The sequence below is a fragment of the Schistocerca americana genome, chromosome 3, assembly GCF_021461395.2.
Source record: "Schistocerca americana isolate TAMUIC-IGC-003095 chromosome 3, iqSchAmer2.1, whole genome shotgun sequence".
Lineage (NCBI taxonomy): Eukaryota > Metazoa > Arthropoda > Insecta > Orthoptera > Acrididae > Schistocerca > Schistocerca americana.
In genome coordinates, this window is record NC_060121.1 from 463,596,336 (window position 1) to 463,618,201 (window position 21,866).

The window sequence follows — 21,866 nt, forward strand, 5'->3', positions numbered from 1 at the left end:
TTCCCTGTTTTCTAATTGTCGATCTGTTTTTGAAGAGTCTTGAACTCACTGTAGCCTAGTTCCATGGATGTGTCATCTGGATACTATTTGTCTCTAGTTTTGTTACAATTTCCAATCGTCGATGTAGGAGTTTTTTTTTGTCGTTTTGATCTGTCGGATGCGATGGAGAAGTTGCCTCCAGATGTTTCTAAGAGAGAACTGAGACGGTTCATACAAACGCCGAACCATGGACAGTAATACTAACTCCTAAAAATATTCCTCACTCGATTATCTGGCTGTATTCTTTTCTTTCAAGGTATATTTTGGTTTTCCATGTCTCGGGAGAAATTTTATTATAATTGTATTAACTCTCTTTCGGCCTCATCTTTTCAGTAGCTAGGAATGTGTTACGCTGTCAAACTCCTTTTTGTAATCGACATAAGCTACGTAAATATTTCTTCTATTTATTTTGCTCCGTTTCAGGACAGCAGGGTCAATAGTTGTTCTTCACATACTCTTCTGCTCTTTCTGTTATTCACCAAGTTTATTGCAGATTGCTTAATATTCTTATTAGTTTTTAGGAATTTCGTAGGTAAGGAAATTACCTTTATTTCGATGAGCAGCTATGGAATGTTCTTTGAATAATTAGATGTGTAGTACATGAACAGGAAAAGAAACACAGACTCTATGCACAAATTTTAATTAATCTGTGGACGTCCAAATTTGGTACGCCGCATCATCTTGTAATAGAGCCAAAGGTCATAAGAACGGCGTCTTCGTTAGTCAATTGTCTGTTATCATTCCAGCAGTCACCTTTCTTATACTTCGTAACCAAATAAAATCCCGGAAGTCTCCAAAAGATGCAGAATCGGGAATGTTTTTGTCAGAAAATTATTATTATTTTTTAAGGGTTGCATGTGAATTCTTGTTATTATTTTCTTCATTGTCTTATTAATGAGTTTTTTATATATTTCGAGCTTTGTGGCTACTGTCATCTGCTTCTGCGTCAAAATGTCAAGAAGGTTATTGAAGATTTCTTTGTTGATTTCGTACTTGGTGCGTAGACTGTACTTAGTAGTGGTAAAATGTTAAAACTGATAGTCACATAAATAAATATTTTTCTTTAAACGTTCCGGGATATGATCACTGTGCTGGTGACGTCGTCAGTAATCTATTTATCTCAGAAACTATAGAAGATGCTTGAATAAGACGCTGCCATTACGTATTATACTTCGGCGCGAACTACACTGCGGACCTTCGAAAAGTATTTCAGTTCTAAGGCGAAAACGGACGCAGAACGATGGCTTTCGAGCTGATTCCTCCTCGTCGTCAATTTTGTCATAAGCGTACCAAAAGTGCTGCACACTCCTAGTTTAGAGTCTCACGCTGCTTTCGAAGTAATTCCACTGTCCTGCCTGATGCGGTACAAACAGCGCGACCCGGCAGGCAGCAGTGTCTGTGAGCAGGGAGCGGAAGCGGACCGCTCGCCCACTACTGCCGCGGAGCGTGCAGCCGTTCCGGCCGTCGCTCTGCGTGCGCTGCGTGACGCTCCTCGTGCGTCAGTGCGCGCCGCCGGAACCACGACACGCCCTGTTCGCCGTCCGCTCCACACCTAATGTAAATCCCGTATGCAGGCAGCAAACCCACGTCTCCAAATTAAATACGCTCACGGGGTTTCGTAAGTCCCCACGGGCTCCTGAATGTAGAATATTAAAGCCAAACTCACACCAAAATATGTTAGCCTTTGGGGTTTCTGTACGCAGTTAAGTTAATTTTGGAAAACTGGGTACTACGTCTGACGTCACTAACAATCGCTATATACGCTACTGGCCATTAAAATTGCTACACCAAGAAGAAATGCAGATGATAAACGGGTATTCATTGGACAAATATATCATACTAGAACTGACATGTGATTATATTTTCACGCAGTTTGGGTGCATAGATCCTGAGAAATCAGTACCCAGAACAACCACCTCTGGCCGTAATAACGGCCTTGATACGCCTGGGCAAACAGAGCTTGGATGGCGCGTACAGGTACAGCTCCCCATGCAGCTTCAACACGATACCACAGTTCATCAAGAGTTGCTCGGCCACCATTGACCAGAAGTTTTCAATTGGTGAGAGATCTGGAGAATGTGCTGTCCAGGGCAGCAGTAGAACATTTTCTGTATCCAGAAAGTCCCGTACAGGACCTGCAACATGCGGTAGTGCATTATCCTGCTGAAATGTAGGGTTTCGCAGGGATCGAATGAAGGGTAGAGCCACGTGTCGTAACATATCTGAAATGCAACGTTCACTGTTCAAAGCGCCGTCAATGTGATCAAGAGGTGACCGAGACGTGTAACCAATGGCACCCCATACCATCACGCCGGGTGATACGCCAGTAGGGCGATGACGAATACACGCTTCCGATGTGCGTTCACCGTGATGTCCCCAAACACGGATGCGACCATCATGATGCTGTAAACAGAACCTGGATTCTTCTGAAAAAATGACGTTTTGCCATTCGTACACCCAGGTTCGTCGTTGAGTACACCATCGCAGGCGCTCCTGTCTATCATGCAGCGTCACGGGGAAAGGTAGCCATGGTCTCCGAGCTGATAGTCCATGCTGCTGCAAACGTCGTCGAACTGTTCGTGCAGATGGTTGTTGTCTTGCAAACGTCCCCATCTGTTGACTCAGGGATCAAGACGTGGCTGCACGATCCGTTACAGCCATGCGGATAAGATGCCTGTCATCTCGACTGCTAGTGATACGAGGCCGTTGGGACCCAGCACGGCGTCCCGTATTGCCCTCCTGAACCCACCGATTCCATAGTCTGCTAACAGTCATTGGATCTCCACCAACGCGAGAAGCAATGTCACGACACGAGAAACCGCAATCGCGATAGGATACAATCCGACCTTTATCAAAGTCGGAAACGTGATGGTACGCATTTCTCCTCCTTACACGAGGCACCACGACAACGTTTCACCAGGCAACGCCGGTCAACTGCTGTTTGTGTATGAGAAATCGGTTGGAAACATTCCTCATGTCAGTGCGTTGTAGGTGTCGCCACCGGCGACATCCTTGTGTGAGTGCTCTGAAAAGCTAATCATTTGCATATCACAGCATCTTCTTCCTGTCGGTTAAATTTCGCATCTGTAGCACGTCATCTTCGTGGTGTAGCAATTTTAATGGCCAGTAGTGTACATGGCAGGGTAGCAAGTAACTGAATTTTACTCATTGCTCTTGTGTACACATAGCAGAAATAGGTCATGAATGAATTCTTAGCTCATTTGGGTGTATCGCTCCTTACATATAGAATACAGATAACGTTACTTATACTTAAGTTTTGCAGGTGCGCTGAAATGCTAATCGCCTGCAAATCCTTGCATTTAGTACACTTGATGGTATTTCGACGTCTGCTGCATGCCATCTTCACCGTGTTGCAGTTTTAACAGACAACAGTGTACACCAGGGGCGGCCAAGATTACAGCTCAAGGGCTGTGCGTTTACACGAGTGAAAAACCGCCCAGCCATGCTTCACCACTTCCCCCAACGCCAAGCACACTGTTTGATCGCGAGGAGGGGAAAGATCGGAAACTGCTAACGTGCCGCAATAAAGTGGCACTGCAATCGCACTGCATACTACTTGGTCATATATTTCACATTTCTCAAAAACACAGGCCACAAAGAGCTAATTTTCAGTATTACTTAATTATTTTTGGCACGCTGGCCACATAATATCATTTTTCTCTGGTACAAACTGTCGGCATTCGGAAAGGCACAGATCATTTCACATACTTTCGCATTCAAGTTGCCTCGTAATCATGACATTTACTTTTATTATCGAACAAAGGTATTTCACACAAATATATCGATCGAAATATTGCAGCCCTTTTGCAGCCTCAGTATGGAGACTTGGAAACTCTACCTGAGTAAAGCAATCCAGACGTCCTGGACAGTTCTAAAGCAAAAAGATTTGTCATTACAACTGGAATTAACTTGTAGGTCACACCCAGTGAGGTCTGCACATGGACAGGGGCGCTTTCAGCTGAAACTGCAAATGGTCTCGAAAACAGCTCGGAAACAGAAGTAAGACTGACAGTGTCTTCAAAATCTCTATAAAACTATCCTTGTAATTCTTTCAAGGGCACAATGAATTCTTCAAATCTCGCGTTTACTTTAACGCCAATGAGCTTAGGGGATTTGATTATCGTTATCAAAATGTGTCCCTTCTACAACGCGATTTTCTTTTTAAATGTGTCCGTCTCAAATCAGATAGAAGTTACCTTGCAATGTCTTACTGTGGGCACCGTGCAGTCAGGTCCACTTAAAATGCGAAGTCTGCCCTTCATTCTGGCTGCTTTAATTTTCGTTCCTGAACTCTTTTTTCCTCCACAAATTCAACAATAGACAGTTTTATACCGAAAGAGTTTTGAATTGAAAAATCGTTCCGGTCATGCCCCTTGATTTGACCGAAGAACTTCACAATAATATATAAAATCGCAATTCTCTTCATTCAGTTCCATTGAAAATTATTGCAACTGACAATCGAATAATGCATGGCACTTCAGAAATTTTACTATTCGCACTGTCAGTTTCTTCACGCCTGCAAATTTAGCACAAAGTGTTTTTAATGTACAGAACAATGAATCCTATCTGTCGATGACTGTAATTTTTTGCTCTTTCTAAATATTTAAATTTTTTCTGCGTGGTATTGTATTGTCGCTTCATAGCAAATATGCAGTACGTGTCGCTTATGCTAACTGAGAGTGCTAATCCCTCTCTTCTGTCATTCCCATTCATTTCAAAGGATTGCGAAAATAGATCGCTGGACTGCCTCTTTTTTGTGCAAACAATTACTGGACCTGTGAACGGCCTTCATACCGCGAACAAATAGCGAAGGTTAAACAGCGCTGACAGCAAGACAGACAGTTTCGCCGGCCAAAAATGCCGCACCACAATGCTAAATGAAATGTCGCGCGGTTCCGTGTACTTCCAATAAGGACCGAGCAAAGCCAGTTGACAGGCCGGGCCTTGGGCAGCCAGCACACCCTGCAAGCGTGGTGTTTGACACGCCGTGGCTGGTCCTGGTTTAGGCAGTGACATTCGATGATGCAGCGCAGTGATACGGCACTTCACTCGCATACGGGATGGCAGGAATCCAAAATCCCGTTCTACACTCCTGGAAATTGAAATAAGAACACCGTGAATTCATTGTCCCAGGAAGGGGAAACTTTATTGACACATTCCTGGGGTCAGATACATCACATTATCACACTGACAGAACCACAGGCACATAGACACAGGCAACAGAGCATGCACAATGTCGGCACTAGTACAGTGTATATCCACCTTTCGCAGCAATGCAGGCTGCTATTCTCCCATGGAGACGATCGTAGAGATGCTGGATGTAGTCCTGTGGAACGGCTTGCCATGCCATTTCCACCTGGCGCCTCAGTTGGACTAGCGTTCGTGCTGGACGTGCAGACCGCGTGAGACGACGCTTCATCCAGTCCCAAACATGCTCAATGGGGGACAGATCCGGAGATCTTCCTGGCCAGGGTAGTTGACTTACACCTTCTAGAGCACGTTGGGTGGCACGGGATACATGCGGACGTGCATTGTCCTGTTGGAACAGCAAGTTCCCTTGCCGGTCTAGGAATGGTAGAACGATGGGTTCGATGACGGTTTGGATGTACCGTGCACTATTCAGTGTCCCCTCGACGATCACCAGTGGTGTACGGCCAGTGTAGGAGATCGCTCCCCACACCATGATGCCGGGTGTTGGCCCTGTGTGCCTCGGTCGTATGCAGTCCTGATTGTGGCGCTCACCTGCACGGCGCCAAACACGCATACGACCATCATTGGCACCAAGGCAGAAGCGACTCTAATCGCTGAAGACGACAGGTCTCCATTCGTCCCTCCATTCACGCCTGTCGCGACACCACTGGAGGCGGGCTGCACGATGTTGGGGCGTGAGCGGAAGACGGCCTAACGGTGTGCGGGACCGTAGCCCAGCTTCATGGAGACGGTTGCGAATGGTCCTCGCCGATACCCCATGAGCAACACTGTCCCTAATTTGCTGGGAAGTGGCGGTGCGGTCCCCTACGGCACTGCGTAGGATCCTACGGTCTTGGCGTACATCCGTGCGTCGCTGCGGTCCGGTCCCAGGTCGACGGGCACGTGCACCTTCCGCCGACCACTGGCGACAACATCGATGTACTGTGGAGACCTCACGCCCCACGTGTTGAGCAATTCGGCGGTACGTCCACCCGGCCTCCCGCATGCCCACTATACGCCCTCGCTCAAAGTCCGTCAACTGCACATACGGTTCACGTCCACGCTGTCGCGGCATACTACCAGTGTTAAAGACTGCGATGGAGCTCCGTATGCCACGGCAAACTGGCTGACACTGACGGCGGCGGTGCACAAATGCTGCGCAGCTAGCGCGATTCGACGGCCAACACCGCGGTTCCTGGTGTGTCCGCTGTGCCGTGCGTGTGATCATTGCTTGTACAGCCCTCTCGCAGTGTCCGGAGCAAGTATGGTGGGTGTGACACACCGGTGTCAATGTGTTCTTTTTTCCATTTCCAGGAGTGTATTTTGGTTTTCCGTGATTGCCTAAAGTCGCTTGACCCAAATGTCGAAATGGTTCCTTTGAAAAAGCATACGCGGTACCTGACAATTTGCCACACGTTAGGCGCCTCTTATCACGGTATATGTATGTGTGTGTCCACTTTATCAGGGAATAGTTATATATTTTTATTTTATTTATATTTTATTATATTTTGTGATTTTGGTTGGGGTGGCTTTAAATATTGTGGGCTAGCATGAGACTTTTAATTAACTTATACCGCGTTAACACTCGTACGGACATCGGCTGCCCTGAAGTACGTACAATATAATATTTTTTTAAACACAACGCGCAACTCACCACCTTCTAATAAATAGTTTGTGTGAGCGCTGCTATTTAGAAAAAAAAATATGCGTATTATTACGCAAACAGTAATTATTAATGTGGGTCTCAGGGGCTACTGGTTATTTATGTACCAAATTTCACAGAGATTAACTGAGATATTGCGGAGCTTATTGGGTGTAATGATTTTCAATATTTCTTGTTCATTATTTGCAAGGCAAAACTGGAGACAATCTCGTCTGCCGTTAGGCGGCCAAAATGAAACGTACTGAAGTCATTCAGTGTTGTGGATTTTAGTAAATGAAATTTATAATAATAAACTTTGAAATTAATGAAATATCAAAATTGAGAAGTCTCTCGCATTTACATTTAATATTATGACATGAAATTATAATTAAATAATACATTCAGCGTAATGGCCGACTAAATCCTGCTAGGGTAGATGAGCTCCCTGCACCACGAAGTTCTGTAAAAACTTGGTTAATTAGAATTAATGGTTGCGATCATGAGAGGTGACAACTAAGTCAATAATACACAAATTCTAATAACAATTTCTATTATATTTTGCAAAAATGCAGAAAAACTTACATTCATTATTATCCTGCTCTACAGTGGCGGCCTACCTATTAATTATTATCTAGTTCTACAATGGCGGCCTACCTCTAGACGAAACAAAACAGGAGCACTTTCAATAAAGCAATAGTCTCTGATCATATTCGTTTTCATTGCACAGATAAAAAGAATGTTCTTCTTATGGTTCAAATGGCTCTGAGCACTATGGGACTTAACATCTGTGGTCATCAGTCCCATAGAACTTAGAACTACTTAAACCTAACCAACCTAAGGACATCACACACATCCATGCCCAAGGCAGGATTCGAACCTGCGACCGTAGCGGCCGCGCGGTTCCGGACTGAACACCTAGAACTGCTCGGCCACCGTGGTCGGCAAAAGAATGTTCTCTTTTTTTATATATATCACATCGCTGTTTGTGGTTTTTGGTGGTATTATTTAACTTTTTTAACCTTTCTTATACATCGCACACACGTACACAGTCTTGAAATAATATATAATTCAAACGTGACACAAGCAAAAACATTTTTTTTCTTTTCTCCAAATGTCCATTTATGTGACGTACCGTCACACCGATTTCCTCCCCGAACACACCCTAATTCGATCTTGTATTCCTGTGACTTAATCAGCCGCGAATGGTGAAGTCTAATCTTTCTTCATTTCATAATAGTGATAGTCCACTATTCTGAACAACACATTCTGGGAAAAGGACAGAAATGAATAGCATTTTTTTCTTTGGATTACTCAAATCAAACCGGTATATTGTGGTAATGAAATGCTATAGTGTCGCTGAAACCAAAAAGGTATCTATTTTCGTTAGTTCCCGTATCCAAAGTAAATCTTTTTCCACTTCGTAGTTACGTCATTGGATTTACTTTTCAACTTTGTATTCAGTGCCCAGATAAACAATAGCACTTAGGTGTTAGTTGTAATGTTGTACAACGGAACTAAATAAGTGGAGGAGAGCATGTCGTAGTTTATCGCTGCCCTGTTACGGATAAATATTGTATGCATTGTCGTTTATCGTTACAATAGACTTTAGACTGCAGTGTTTGTAGTGTTTATTAAAATATTTCCGAATTGAGAGTTGCATGTGCAATCTTGAGGTAGCCCCAAAAATTTTACCCAGGAATTATGTACTAGTAAATCATAAATTTAGGCAAAGTAATTCTCACCCCCAAATAAATAATTCCGAGCGAGATGTTCCAATGGTTAGGGCACTGACCTTGCATTCGACAGAAGTGGAATTCAATTACGCATCCAGCCATCCGTAATGAGATTTTCTGTAGTTTTCGTTAATCAAATGAGGTTAATTCCGGGACAGTTCCTTAGAAAATGTACTAATGATTTATTACAACTTCCCTGCCCAATCCCAAATCTTTCCTATATTCGATTAACTGATTGTCATCCGGAGGTCAAGTACTAATTTTCCGAGCTTTACTTTTGAATAAAAATTTGTTGTTTTTCGTATTCACGGATTATTCCGTCACTTATTGATAATACAGCTTCATACTTAAGGTAGAAAAACAAACAATTTGTTTTTTGTTCTATTAGTATTTGTTTACGCAAGTTATACATTTTTAATAATGTGTTTTGGATATGTCCTGTGTTTGATACAGCCACACTGACAAATGTAATTTAAACTGCAATTTAACATGCTTGGTGCATAACAGAGTGAGGAACGGGTGGTTCGATATTTCTCACCTAATGTCACGATCAGAGTTTGTATAAACGTTGAAAATATCTTTGTTTCCAATTTTGGGTTCCCTACACGATAGCGTCTCTTGTGGACGCAAGTCCGTCGTTTCTTGACGATGCCCCAATAAGCCGAAAAGTCGGTTCGAAATAAACAAGAACTGGCAGAACAAAAATTCAGTTTGTTTCTTTTTAAACAGTAAATTTGTCGATTTCCTTCATTTATTGTTCTCCTCGGAGCAATCGCTCAATAAAACGAGGTTTCAACCAGTGACGAAATTGACATGGTGACATGCACCACTTCCAAAAATTTTCATTGGTGGGACGGTTCTGAACATACATCGTTCATTCGTTCCTTTCACAAAAAGTTCTGATATTGTGAGGAGTCGTTTGAGCTGTTTTGCATACCCCCATTGTGCCGCAAGTCCGATCTCCAGTGACTTACAGGGAAGGGAAGGTTCAAATGGTTCAAACGGCTCTGAGTACTATGGGACTTAACATATATGGTCATCAGTCCCCTAGAACTTAGAACTACTTAAACCTAACTAACCTAAGTACATCACACAACATCCAGCCATCACGAGGCAGAGAAAATCCTTGACCCCGCCGGGAATCGAACCCGGGAACCCGGGCGCGGGAAGCGAGAACGCTACCGCACGACCACTAGCTGCGGGCGGAAGGGAAGGTCAACATAACACCAGAAAGAATGTAAGATTAACTGTCACGCAACGAAATTTTTTTATTGATGGAGAACTGCTAGGAGTGCCCCACTTAAGGATGAAAGTGCAGGCACCATACCACACGAGTATATATTAATGAAGAGGCTCATCTCACTACAAAAGAGTCTACAATTAGATTTGTTACTAAAAAACATCAAAGAAATGAATTACCCACTGAATTAAGTATGTCAACATTTAATACGTAGACAAAAGAATTTAATCATGAAATATAGCCTTGGCACAGATGGGTGTACACATGAAAGCATGACATGAAACTATATCGTGGACAGCGAGCCAGGCAGCCGCGCAGTCTAACGCGCTACTTCCCGAGCGGAAAGGCGTGCCGGTCCCCGGCACAAATCCGCCTGGCGGATTAGTGTCGAGGTCCGTTGTGCCGGCCAGCCTGTGGATGATTTTTAAGGCAGTTTTCCAACTAACTCGGCGAATGCAGGCTGGTTTCCCTTATTCCGCCTCCGTTACACTACGTCGGCGATTGTTGTGCAAACACTGTCTCCACATACCCGTAGACCACAATTACTCTACCAAGCAAACATTTGGCGTACAATCGTCTGTTATGAGACGTTACGGGGGGGGGAGGTCCACTGGGGACCGAGCCGCGGAATAACCCTGGGTTCAGGCGTGGGGTGGCGGGACTGCTGTGGCCTGTTGTGGAGTTGTGAACCAACAGGGGCTACGGCGAGATGAAGCCTCTCCGTCGTTTCTAGGTTCCCGGTTTAATACACAGTACCGTGGACACGATCAATGACTGTGAATGTGGTTGGTAGTTTAAAGGAAGAATACGGAAAATCAAGTACGAATAACAGTAAAATCGCCAAAGTGCATCGTAGAAGCAACTAGCTGGCTGCGAACGTTAAAACCGCCAATAAAAACATGATGTAATTCAAGTCGCCTCACGTCCGCCTCTCTTCAGTGACTGTATTGCCGGATCGTTCTTACCACTCTAATATGGTGTTAATGCGGACGACGACCGCCGTAACGGCTGGAAATTCTGAGTCCAGCTCCCCTCTGTACTCTGCCTTTCGATGGAGACATCCCTCTCTACAATACCTCAGCCGCAGGTCTCTATTCCTAGACCCCTCTGCAGCAAGTATCTACTCTTAGATGCCCCAGCAGCAAGTGTCCTATCACTTAACGCTCCGAAACTTAGCATGTTCTGCCAGCGTTGGAATCTCGTCGACCAGCTGCAGCAGGCATGCAGCAGAAGTTCCAACCAATAATAATGTTATAAATAAGTTTTACAAATTGCTGTTCTCTCTGGTTTTGTCTGGTTAACCAATGATGGCCTGATGCGGGAAGGAAGGCAGAATATCTCACTCTCTTCATGACAGATTGCTAAACCACGCCAATCGAAGGATTTTCATATAGACACACACGGAAAAAGGCACCTTCTACAGAAATAATTATTGTTAGCCGATCGTAGTCCCTGTTTCATAGATTTAAATGAACATTCTTTCGTGGCATAGCCGTAGAAAAACGATCGATCCCACACTTCCCTGTTACGAGTGCAACACCTGACTTCAGATGTTACCTTTCCAAAAAGGATTCCATCTAGTGTCTCGTATGATGTAGTCTTATTGCTCACAAGTCACCACAACACGCCTGCCTTGCGCAGATGGGGCGTAGTGAATTCTTTGTCCTCTACCTTCCTGAGAGGGCTGCTTTCAGGAACGAACAAGTTTATGACTCTAAGGTCCTTTTATGTAAACTTCTACATGTCTCAAGCCAGCTAGAAAGAGCTCCCAAGGCTGCAGAAAATGACAGATCTCGCTCACCGTAATAAGAGAAAAGGAAAAGAAGAAGTAATTAGCTTGCAGTCATTGTCGGCAGTGAATATCGTCTCCAGTTGTCTTGCAGCGATAAAGGATGAACATATGGAATGTTGGAATGTACATATAACAATAAAAAGTTGGTTGTGTGATTGTTTGGGGATAAACTGTCATGTAACATTAGCTCCTCGTCGTCTTCAAAATGGATGCTGATGAAATTGCACTGAGATTAATCTGTAGCAAAAGTTCAGCAAAGGCATTTTTGCTGGGCTGTGGGTGTTATTCTTATTTTTTGTTTTATATGCTCATCAGCTGAGGATTATCAGGCCACAAGTGGAGAATATTAGCCTGGTGCCAAGATGACTAGGTGAAAATAAACAGGTACACTTATTCACAAGTAGCTTGTCCGCGTAACTGATGGACAACTCCGTCGGATATATGGTCAGGGTAGCATAAAAGTTCATGCCCCTAGCCCGTTGGTGACAACAATTCGTTCCTTCTGACAAAATATACTGTGTCCATTATAATAAAGTTCACGAGCTTCCTGCTCTAATGTCTGACCAGTCTTCAATTAGTGACCAACAGTAAAAGATTATGCCATTGACTCACAACGAATCTGACGTTGTGTAGAGTGTCATAATAATGTTCATTCTGTCACACAATCAACGAAGAAATACACTACTAGCCATCAAAATTGCTACACCAAGAAGAACTGCAGATGATAAACGAGTATTCATTGGACAAATATATTATATTAGAACTGACATGTGATTATATTTTCACGAAATTTGGGTGCATACATCCTGAGAAATCAGTTCCCAGAACAACCACCTCTGGCCGTAATAACGGCCTTGATACGCCTCGGCATTGAGTCAAACACAGCTTGGATAGCTTGCACAGGTACAGCTGCCCATGCAGCTTCAACACGATACCACAGTTAATCAAGAGTAGTGACTGGCGTATTGTGACTAGCCAGATGCTCGGCCACTATTGACAGACGTTTTCAATTGGTGAGAGATCTGGAGAATATGCTGGCCACGGCAGCAGTCGAACATTTTCTATATGCAGAAAGGCCCGTACAGGACCTGCAACATGCGGTCGTGCATTATCCTGCTGAAATGTAGGGTTTCGCAGGGATCGAATGAAGGGTAGAACCACGGGTCGTAACACATCTGAAATGTAAAATCCACTGTTCAAAGTGCCGCCAATATGAGCAAGAGGTGACCGACACGTATAACCAATGGCACCCCATACCATCACGCCGGGTGATACGCCAGTAGGGCGATGACGAATACACGCTTCCGATGTGCGTTCACCGCGATGTCGCCAAACACGGATGCAACCATCATGATGCTGTAAACAGAACCTGGATTCATCCGAAAAAATGACGTTTTGCCATTCGTGCACCAAGGTTCATCGTTGAGTACACCATCGCAGGCGCTCCTGTCTGTGGTGCAGCGTCAAGGTTAACTGCAGCCGTGGTCTTCGAGCTGATAGTCCATGCTGCCGGAAACGTCGTCGAACTGTTCGTGCAGATGGTTGTTGTCTTGCAAACGTTCCCATTTGTTGACTCAGGGATCAAGACGTGGCTGCACGATCCGTTACAGCCATGCGGATAAGATGCCTGTCATCTCGACTGCTAGTGATACGAGGTCGTTGGGATCCAGCACGACGTTTCGTATTACCCTCCTGAACCCACCGATTCCATATTCTGCTAACAGTCATTGGATCTCGACCAACGCGAGCAGCAATGTTGCGATGCGATAAACGGCAATCGCGATAAGCCTCAATCCGACCTTAATCAAAGTCGGAAACGAGATGGTACGCATTTCTCCCCCTTACACGAGGCATCACAACAACGTTTCACCAGGCAATGCCGGTCAACCGCTGTTTGTGTATGAGAAATCGGTTGGAAACTTTCCTCATGTCAGCACGTTGTAGGTGTCGCCACCGGCGCCAACCTAGTGTGAATGCCCTGAAAAACTAATCATTTGCATATCACAGCATCTTCTTCCTGTCTCGTGTGTAGCACGTCATCTTTGTGGTGTAGCTAAAATGGCCAGTAGTGTATGACGTTTTCTGGCTGCGTCTGAATCACCTGAATTAAAGTTAATTGGATAAACCAATAATGAATTCATAGACCCTTGTGCAGACGTCGCACACAGGTTCACTAATAATTCAGGTCGATTTACTGTCCTCTTGATAATTAATGCCATAGGTGTGGATTAGATGTCCCCAGCAGCCCTGATCCGTGATTAGACTGTCGGCGACATCACGGCTGCTTAAGCCGGTCAGCAGACCATAATCTCCTGTGGCGGCGTCCCTCAGTGAGGGGTTTGGGGTCGCCCAGGGTTAGGAACACGTCAGGCATGGGTACTCCGCTGGCCGGGACAGGCAGCGGGCACAGGTTCCACCCGAGGGGTGGAGGCGGGGGGGGGGGGGGGGGGGGGCTGTAGAGGCTGGCGCCTCGTCGGCAGGAAACACTCTTCGGAAGCTGCGTCCTCATCTCAGCAGTGCGTCAACGTCTCATCGCTTCCCCAGACAGATTTCTCTGTAGTCAGGTGTCCGCCTCACTATTCTATGCAGCTTGTATTGTTAACGTAACCGCATTGGCTCCAAACAGCGTTAATATTGGACATGAGAAAGCAATATTGACGTAATAGCTATTACATGCAATATCCTTCTTTAATACAACTACTATTAACAGATGTGCCGTCAAGATTTATGGCTAACTGACCTCAGGTAGTGAGTAAGTAACAGAATGCTGTGGTCCTTTGGCCTTCAAGAAACTAAAAAGTAAATCCATAAGATAAACTCATTAGGTTACAAATGTGCCTGGGTTCCAAGGACCCTAGAAAATGAAAATACTAAGCTCAGGCTACAGGGCCTCTCAACAAATGAACGTTAATTTAATAATTAACATTTTAAGAACACTTTTCAGTTCATAATGATGTATCAGTTAAACTATCACAATTCCTGATTTCTAATCACTGGAACACAGTCGACAAATTAGTACTTGTCAGCTGGTTAATAGTTAAGTGGACATGCCGTTAATATAGATCACATGCGACGCTGGTTATCATTTCTTGAGATGTCCACAGATGTTAAATGGAAACCGCTCTGCTTAGTGGACCATTCACATTGTTTTATTTATTGGCGCGCCCTACAGCTAACTACTGCGCTGGTAGCGCGCGCTGACATGCTCCTTTATTAATGTCATGATGAGGTTCTTCCCTCTTTCAGATACTTCCTTGTCTTTACAATCCTCAAATAGTGAAAACAATTAGTCATTCAGAAGCTCAGATTACTGTTCTGAAATACATGTAATACACTCGAGCATAACATATGGCTGCCAGCGTAAGAAAACACAAATCATTCTATCATAGCGTTCATTACAACAGTAAAATATTTACGTAGACTAGTTTCCGTACCTGGATTTGTGCTCTCACATTTATTCTATTTTTAAGTTAGAATACTCCTCACCCAATCATTACATTCATAGGTGATATTTGTCTTGCTGTAAAATAGTTTTAACATCACAGTAACGGACTTTTTCCGGATGACAGTCGCATTTCCTGTGAACAGTATATACAAAATTCGCAAAGAATCCTACGTCTTTGGTTGATCGGACTCAAGTATCTGTACCTGACGTGGCTTGTTCGTAATATATCCATTCCTGTATCACCGCTCAGTGCCTCACACCACGACATACTGAAACAAAATTTTAAAAAATCCTCATAGGCTCGGCACTCCATCAGCCCTACGGCAAAACATAAGAGGCTCGGTGCTCAATCATTACCCGCAATCACCGCTCAGTGCTTCTCGCATCTAATGTCTAAAGTATAACCAGCAAAGGACTTTTATGACGTAAATGTATCCAACGTTTCATCCAATGCTTTCATCATTTTCATCTTCTAGTACCGTCTCAATGGTTTAAACCTTACCTGGACGGCGTCCAATGCAATTTATAACAGCTCATCCAAATCTTTCTCTTGTACGCAAGACTGCGGCTGCGAGACTGGTTATTTGCTCACTAACGAGGCATATTCGATGAATTTCTTGAGATATGACGTGTGTAGCCAGCCTTTCGATTTGTAACTCCCGAGGGCTCAATCTCAACAACGTTATTGTGTATTATTTTCCTCATTCTGTATGGTCCACAATAGATGTAATGAATTTATGGCTTGTAAACTTGCTTATATCCTTATTTTCTTTATGATAATTTCATTGTCTTCAACAAACCTGCTTCATCTCATAGCCCTGTACGGTTTTCAAGACGTCTTACTATTCAATACAATTCATGCGGTTATCCTGTGCATACATGCATGTCCAAGTTCCTGTAACTCGTAATTAGTCTTATCGTATTTCCGGTGCCTAAAACACCTCGTGCCTACTTAATTCATGGAACTAATATAACTACAGTTTAAGTAAGACTTTCAATGTACAACGGAGGCTCCTAGGGTTGAATTCCATCTCACGGCAAAGTCAGAGTCTTGGCCACTGTCTTCGCTCACCTCATATTTACCCCTTCGCTCTTTTGACGCAGATTCCTATGTGAATCTGGATCGCACGTTTATATGACATCGGCTGTCTCTCGTCTGTAAACATCACGTCCTCCATAATTTCGTCTCTCGTCTGCTCGATATGGAGGCGCCCATGAACCATGAGGATTGTCTCTTTTCCATCTGTTGCCATTTTTGCACGGTGTGTGCTTGTTTCGCCAGTTCACATTAGATGATCCGTGTGATGGCCCTTAGTGTGTTTGCACAATGTGCACTGTTTCTTTGCGTCCACGTCGATACTCTGCAAATCACACTTAAGTGCCTGGCAAAGGGTTCGTCAAACCAGTTTCACAGTAATTCTCTGTTAGTCCACCTCCAACAGCGCCAGGAAAATCAGCTTGACGTTCATAACTAAGCTCGAAAAAGCAAATACAAAGATGGATCTCCATTTCTCACACCACGATCAGCCAACGTAATCTCTTTCTAAATCCTGTTAGGTAATTTTGTTTTGTAGATCCATATCAACTCATGGCCACCACGTACCACTAGCATTGCTTCAACCCATGTAACAACGTCGAACCCGTAGAAGAAAGGCAGAAGGCTGAAGAAGATGAAGTAGCAATTAGCAAATGTAGCTAGCTAGCTAGTTATTCAACTGTTTCCAAACCAATCACACTTCGTTCCTTACTGATGCCTCATGGTAGCATTATGTCATCTAGGAACACATTGTTTTCAAATGACTTTCCTAACTACGAATGATTTTTATATCCACATTAAATCATTTTATGTCTTTCAAATAAGTACGATCGCTCTACTAAACGACAACACGTTTTTCTATCCCCCAGTACTTGGGAATACAATGGCCAGAAACTTTCCTATTGATTAATCATGTATCACAATACCATTTAAGCACCACAGCCGTAGTAAAATTAGTGTCTGTCATTACAAAAGGCCCTGGCTCAAATGTTATTTATATAAACAGAATATCAGCGATCGTAGGTGGCTACAACGATGCTCTCCCAAGTCGTAAATACAGTCACTAATCTAGACGGTGCCCTTGAAAAGCGCGCAGCTGCTACTAAGAAGTGCCAAAATTTGAATCCCAGCCAATAGAGACGGGTCCCTAGGTTATTATTCGCCTTTATTTCCATACTTTTGTAAACTCTGATAAAACTATCGAAAGCCCTCGTTAAATAGGTTCAGTTTTTGTAATCTACTTTCCATGGGTTTTAAGGCTTGTGACTGCCTTTGTCTATAGCTTCCAACGTATGAATACTCAGAAAATCTTCTGAGTCACAGGTTCTTGATGTGGCAACGTTTATTCTCCTCGTACACTGCACCCCAAGATAAACGAATAGATACAAGAGCGTCGGCGGAAGGGGGTGGGGGAGGGGGCGGGAGGTGGAAAATAATCCGAATTTGTTATGTGAAAAAGCTTTTTAAATAACACAGACGTTATTAACATTCTATGTCTTTATTCCTCGGGTCTACATATTTATTTCTCAGAATCCCTGACGAAGAACACATTTCTCCCAAAGAGAAGCCCATTTGTTGATACCGTCAACGTACATTGTTTGAGTTTATTGACAGGACCACAGCTCACTTGCACCTCTTCATCACTACCAAAGTGAAATCCTTGAAGATTTGGAAACAGATGAAAATCGGATGGGCCAAGTCAGGACTTTATGGAAGAAGGTTGAAGACAGTGAACCCAAGACGTCGGATTGTTGCAGATGTCGCAGCGCCCCTCTGTGGTGTAACATTGTCATGGTGAGGGAGAGGGTGCTCCATGTATGGACGAGCTCTTTCCGTCTCTTATAATAACTTTGTCAGCGGAAAGTTAAAGACTAATCTCTTCTTCCCTCCCTCTCCGCACTCGAAACTCGATTACAGCACGCTTTCTCACACACTGACGTAGCTACGTTACACACCGTCATGTTACACGCTACAGTTCGGAGCCCTCTGGCGGTAAAAAGATGCAGATAGGTACACATAAGGGATAAAGAGTAGAATCCTAACAACGTGTTTTATTTAGGAATTTTAAAGAGTTCTCAAATAATTCAGAGACATTTCTTTTCAGTATGTCCTCGTAAATGCGAAGGATAAACTCTGTATATAAATTTTACATTCGACGCTCCTAGCACTTCCCTCCGCTTGACACCCCAGGCGGTTGCTGTTAACTGTGATACATCCAACATAGAAATCTTACAGGTGTGGCACCTTTGAGCTCGGTGTCTCAGATGTCAGCTTGTGTTGCTTGGGCGTTAAGCCGGTGACGATCACCAGTTGTAAACTACTCTAACAAAGTTTCCACTATCTCAAAATTTGTGAACGTGTCTAAACTTTAGACTTTAAGATCGATGGGGTAGATGTTAGGAGTTGGTAGAGAATTAAAGAACAAGCTTCATGAAATTTAAAAAAAGCTCGTGAAAAAAAAATCAGTAAAACAGACAGTCTGTCAGATAGTGCACATCTGTGAAACAAAAATCTGCTCCTAAAGGTGCTCGAGACGTAGTTGCTCAAGCCTCTTCGACTCCGCGATGGCTGTTTCCTGAGATAATCAGGTTTGTGAAGGGCGTTCCAGCAATTTTGAACTGTAAATTTAAATCAGTCTCGAGCTTGCTCAACTGGGCTCACGCCAGCAAGTAAAACAGGCCAGTCACTTCGGATGCTTTTATCTCTTGCAAAACAAAGGCCCACCATGAGTCCAGCATGATTTGTTCGTATATTATCGTCTTGTAAAACGAATCCATTGTCCAAATGTTGGCTATGGAGTTGCACAATGTGCTGGAGAATACTGTCCCAATACTGCATAGCCCTAAAACTATCCTCGATAGCGACGATAGTCGCCAAACACCCATATATAATAGCACCCAAAAAGTAACTGACCCACCACATTGCTATACCTACTGGAATCCATGCCAGAGCAGATAACTGGAATCTGACCTCCACCAAATTCTTCTACAACAGTCGTCAGGCGTCAAACAAGTCCTGCACTCATCATTGGAGGCTAGCCAGTACCATTAATCCATGTTCTTTTCCAGGTATTCACTCGCTCATCTTCTTCACTCCATATGATGCTGGGGGCAGGGTCTATATTTTTGTTCGCATTGGATGCTAAGGGGCAAGATTGATCACGTGAAGACCATTACTCACTTAAACTTCCCGGCAGATTAAAACTAGGCTACCCTCACAACTTCACTACCGCCAGTACCTCGTCTCCTGCCTTCCATACTTTACATAATCTTCCATGCGAAACTTTCAGAGTGAAATTTCATTCTGAAAACATCCCCCAGACTGTGGCTAAGATATGTCTCTGGAATATCCTTTCTTCCAGGGGTACTAGTCTCACAAGGTTCGCAGCAGAATTTCTGTGAAGTCTGGAAGGAAGGACATGAGATACTGCGGAAGTGAAACTGTGAGGAGGAGTAGTTAGTCATATTAGGGTATCTCAGTCAGTAGAGCACTTGCACGCGAAAGACAAAGGTTTCGAGTTCGAGTCTCGGTCCAGCACACGTTTTTAATACGCCAGGAATTTTCCTATCAGCGCACACCCCGCTGCAGAGAGAAAGTTGTATTCTGGAATCGTTTGTTACTGCCTCAGCTGATAACTCTTCTTCTTGCCTTCGAAAGGGCAGCGGCCCAATTTGCAGGTTCCAGTCATCAGCTGATGCTGCTGTCTGTAGATGGGCACTATGGGATAGACCTTTAATATATTGTCTTCCATGACAGCGGCTGTTTTTGTTAGAATGACTTCGTTGTGGTGTACAGTATTTCGACTGCTGACAACCGTTCTCGCCATCAAGTGGCAAATTACACAAGGTCTAAGGTTGAGGTGACCTGTCAAGGCATGTAGACACGCTAACAGTGCACAATATAGACACAGCACACTCTGATGAATCACATTGAGAATGCTGCCACTCTTATCACCATTGCACAGGTATTAAAAGTATTCAGAAAGACGTTTTCAGTACAAAAAAAATCTGTTGTATATATGTCCAAGATCTAGTCCAAAATCCCTGTGTAGATTTCAACCAAATTTGGCACAGAAACAGCAGGACTCATGAGTATCAACACTCTGTGTTTTATAACGTTCTAGCTCCAATAGGAGTGGAGATGCACGCAAAAATGTGTTTTTTCTAGCCTTCGACAACAGGCATGTTGTGTGGGAATAGTATCAGCTTGCCATATCAACTTCCCTTGCAGAGCAGTCTACATGTCAGGGGAAAGAAACAGTTTTCTAGGCCCCTGCATAACAGATGTGTTGTATTCGAGTAGTATCAGCCTGCTTTATCAACCTGTTTTACATGGTAACCGCTATGCTAAGTGCAAAGAAATCGTTTCAAGCCTCTGAATGTAGTCTGCTGTATATGATAGGCATGTTTTGGGGGTAGCATTGGCCTGTTTTATTGTAGGGGATACATATGCCGATGGACATGGGTGGGGAAAGGTTGAGATGGATAGAGAAATGGACAGCCAGAGTGAAGGGAAAGAGGAAATGAACAGAGAGAGAAAGGGGAGGAGGAGATTCAGGAGGCAGGTGAAAAATGTGGAGAGTTGTGGAAGGAAGAAAGATTGAGTTTAACATACTGTCAACATCGAGATCATTGGAGACAGAGCACAAACTTGGATTGTGTCAAAGATGGAGAAGGTAATTAGTCATCTCCATTCAAAGGAACCATCCTAGCATTTTCCTGGGGAGATTTAAAGAAATCACAGAAAACCTTAATGTGGATGGCAGGACACAGATTTGAACCACTCTCCACCCAAATGCAAGTCCAGTGTGCTAGCTACTGCACCACCTCTCTTAGTGAGGGGTGAAGGTGCGGAGAAAAGGCTAGTAAACGTGTACAAGTCGTGAGGATGGAGCACCTTACCTCTTTCTGCGCTGAGGGCTAAAAGTGTCGAAAATGACATGGAAATAGTAGTTCGTTATATCATTTAGCTTAATTTTATCTGCATTCCAGAGCTTCAGTATCAGGTGACTGTTATCATAGCCTAACATATATCTTGCATTTCCCATATAAGAATACAGAAATCCCTCTCTGAAATCAGTTCCCATTCCTCCAGGAGAACCTACACCTCTCAGTCACGCTCCAGGCGTGCTCCATGCGATTGAGATCGAAAAATTTCGCTCGTTCCACAATGACAGTCCTATGCAGGATATCCCTGCTGACATCCACTAAATGCTCTTTTGAAAGATAAACACCTGCGTTGAAGCCCCCCCCCCCCCTCCCCCAGATGGTCTAACACGATATGCCTGAGAGTCTCCACTACTGTAGGATAAACACTATCAAAGGCAAGCTTTGTATGTTCCTTAGTAATAATGCCGCGCCAGTGGCCTTGCCTCGTTGAGTGCATTGGTTCTCGTCAGGTCACCAAAGTCAGGCAAAATCGTGCGTGGCCATTACTTGGATGGGAGACTGCACAGGTACACTACGTGATGATGACTCTTTTCCCTTTGCCTTTATACAAAGGGCAAGAAGGGTGGTGATCTGACCGTCAGACTGTGCCAAACCTCTTCGCAGTGTCTAATGAAGTAAGGGCAATTGCCACTGTTGATAGTGATCTGTCCATCGTATGGGGACTTTAAGCTTGGCGGCCGCCTTGATGCTACTCCAGAGAAGTAGGCTATGCGCTGACACCAGATTTCATCCTATCCCTTTTCGTCACACCACACTACACACATCCGTTACGCTCACCT

At 44.0% G+C, this 21,866-nt stretch overlaps 1 protein-coding gene across 1 annotated transcript in view; it reads left to right on the plus strand.

The window, feature by feature from the left end:
- Positions 1–21,866, plus strand: part of LOC124606155 (regulating synaptic membrane exocytosis protein 2) — a 282,872-nt gene that overhangs the window by 150,564 nt on the left and 110,442 nt on the right. Inside the window, exon 5 of the mRNA XM_047138120.1 lies at positions 1,426–1,596. Coding sequence (XP_046994076.1) covers positions 1,426–1,596 — 171 coding nt within the window. The remainder of the gene's footprint in view (positions 1–1,425; positions 1,597–21,866) is intronic.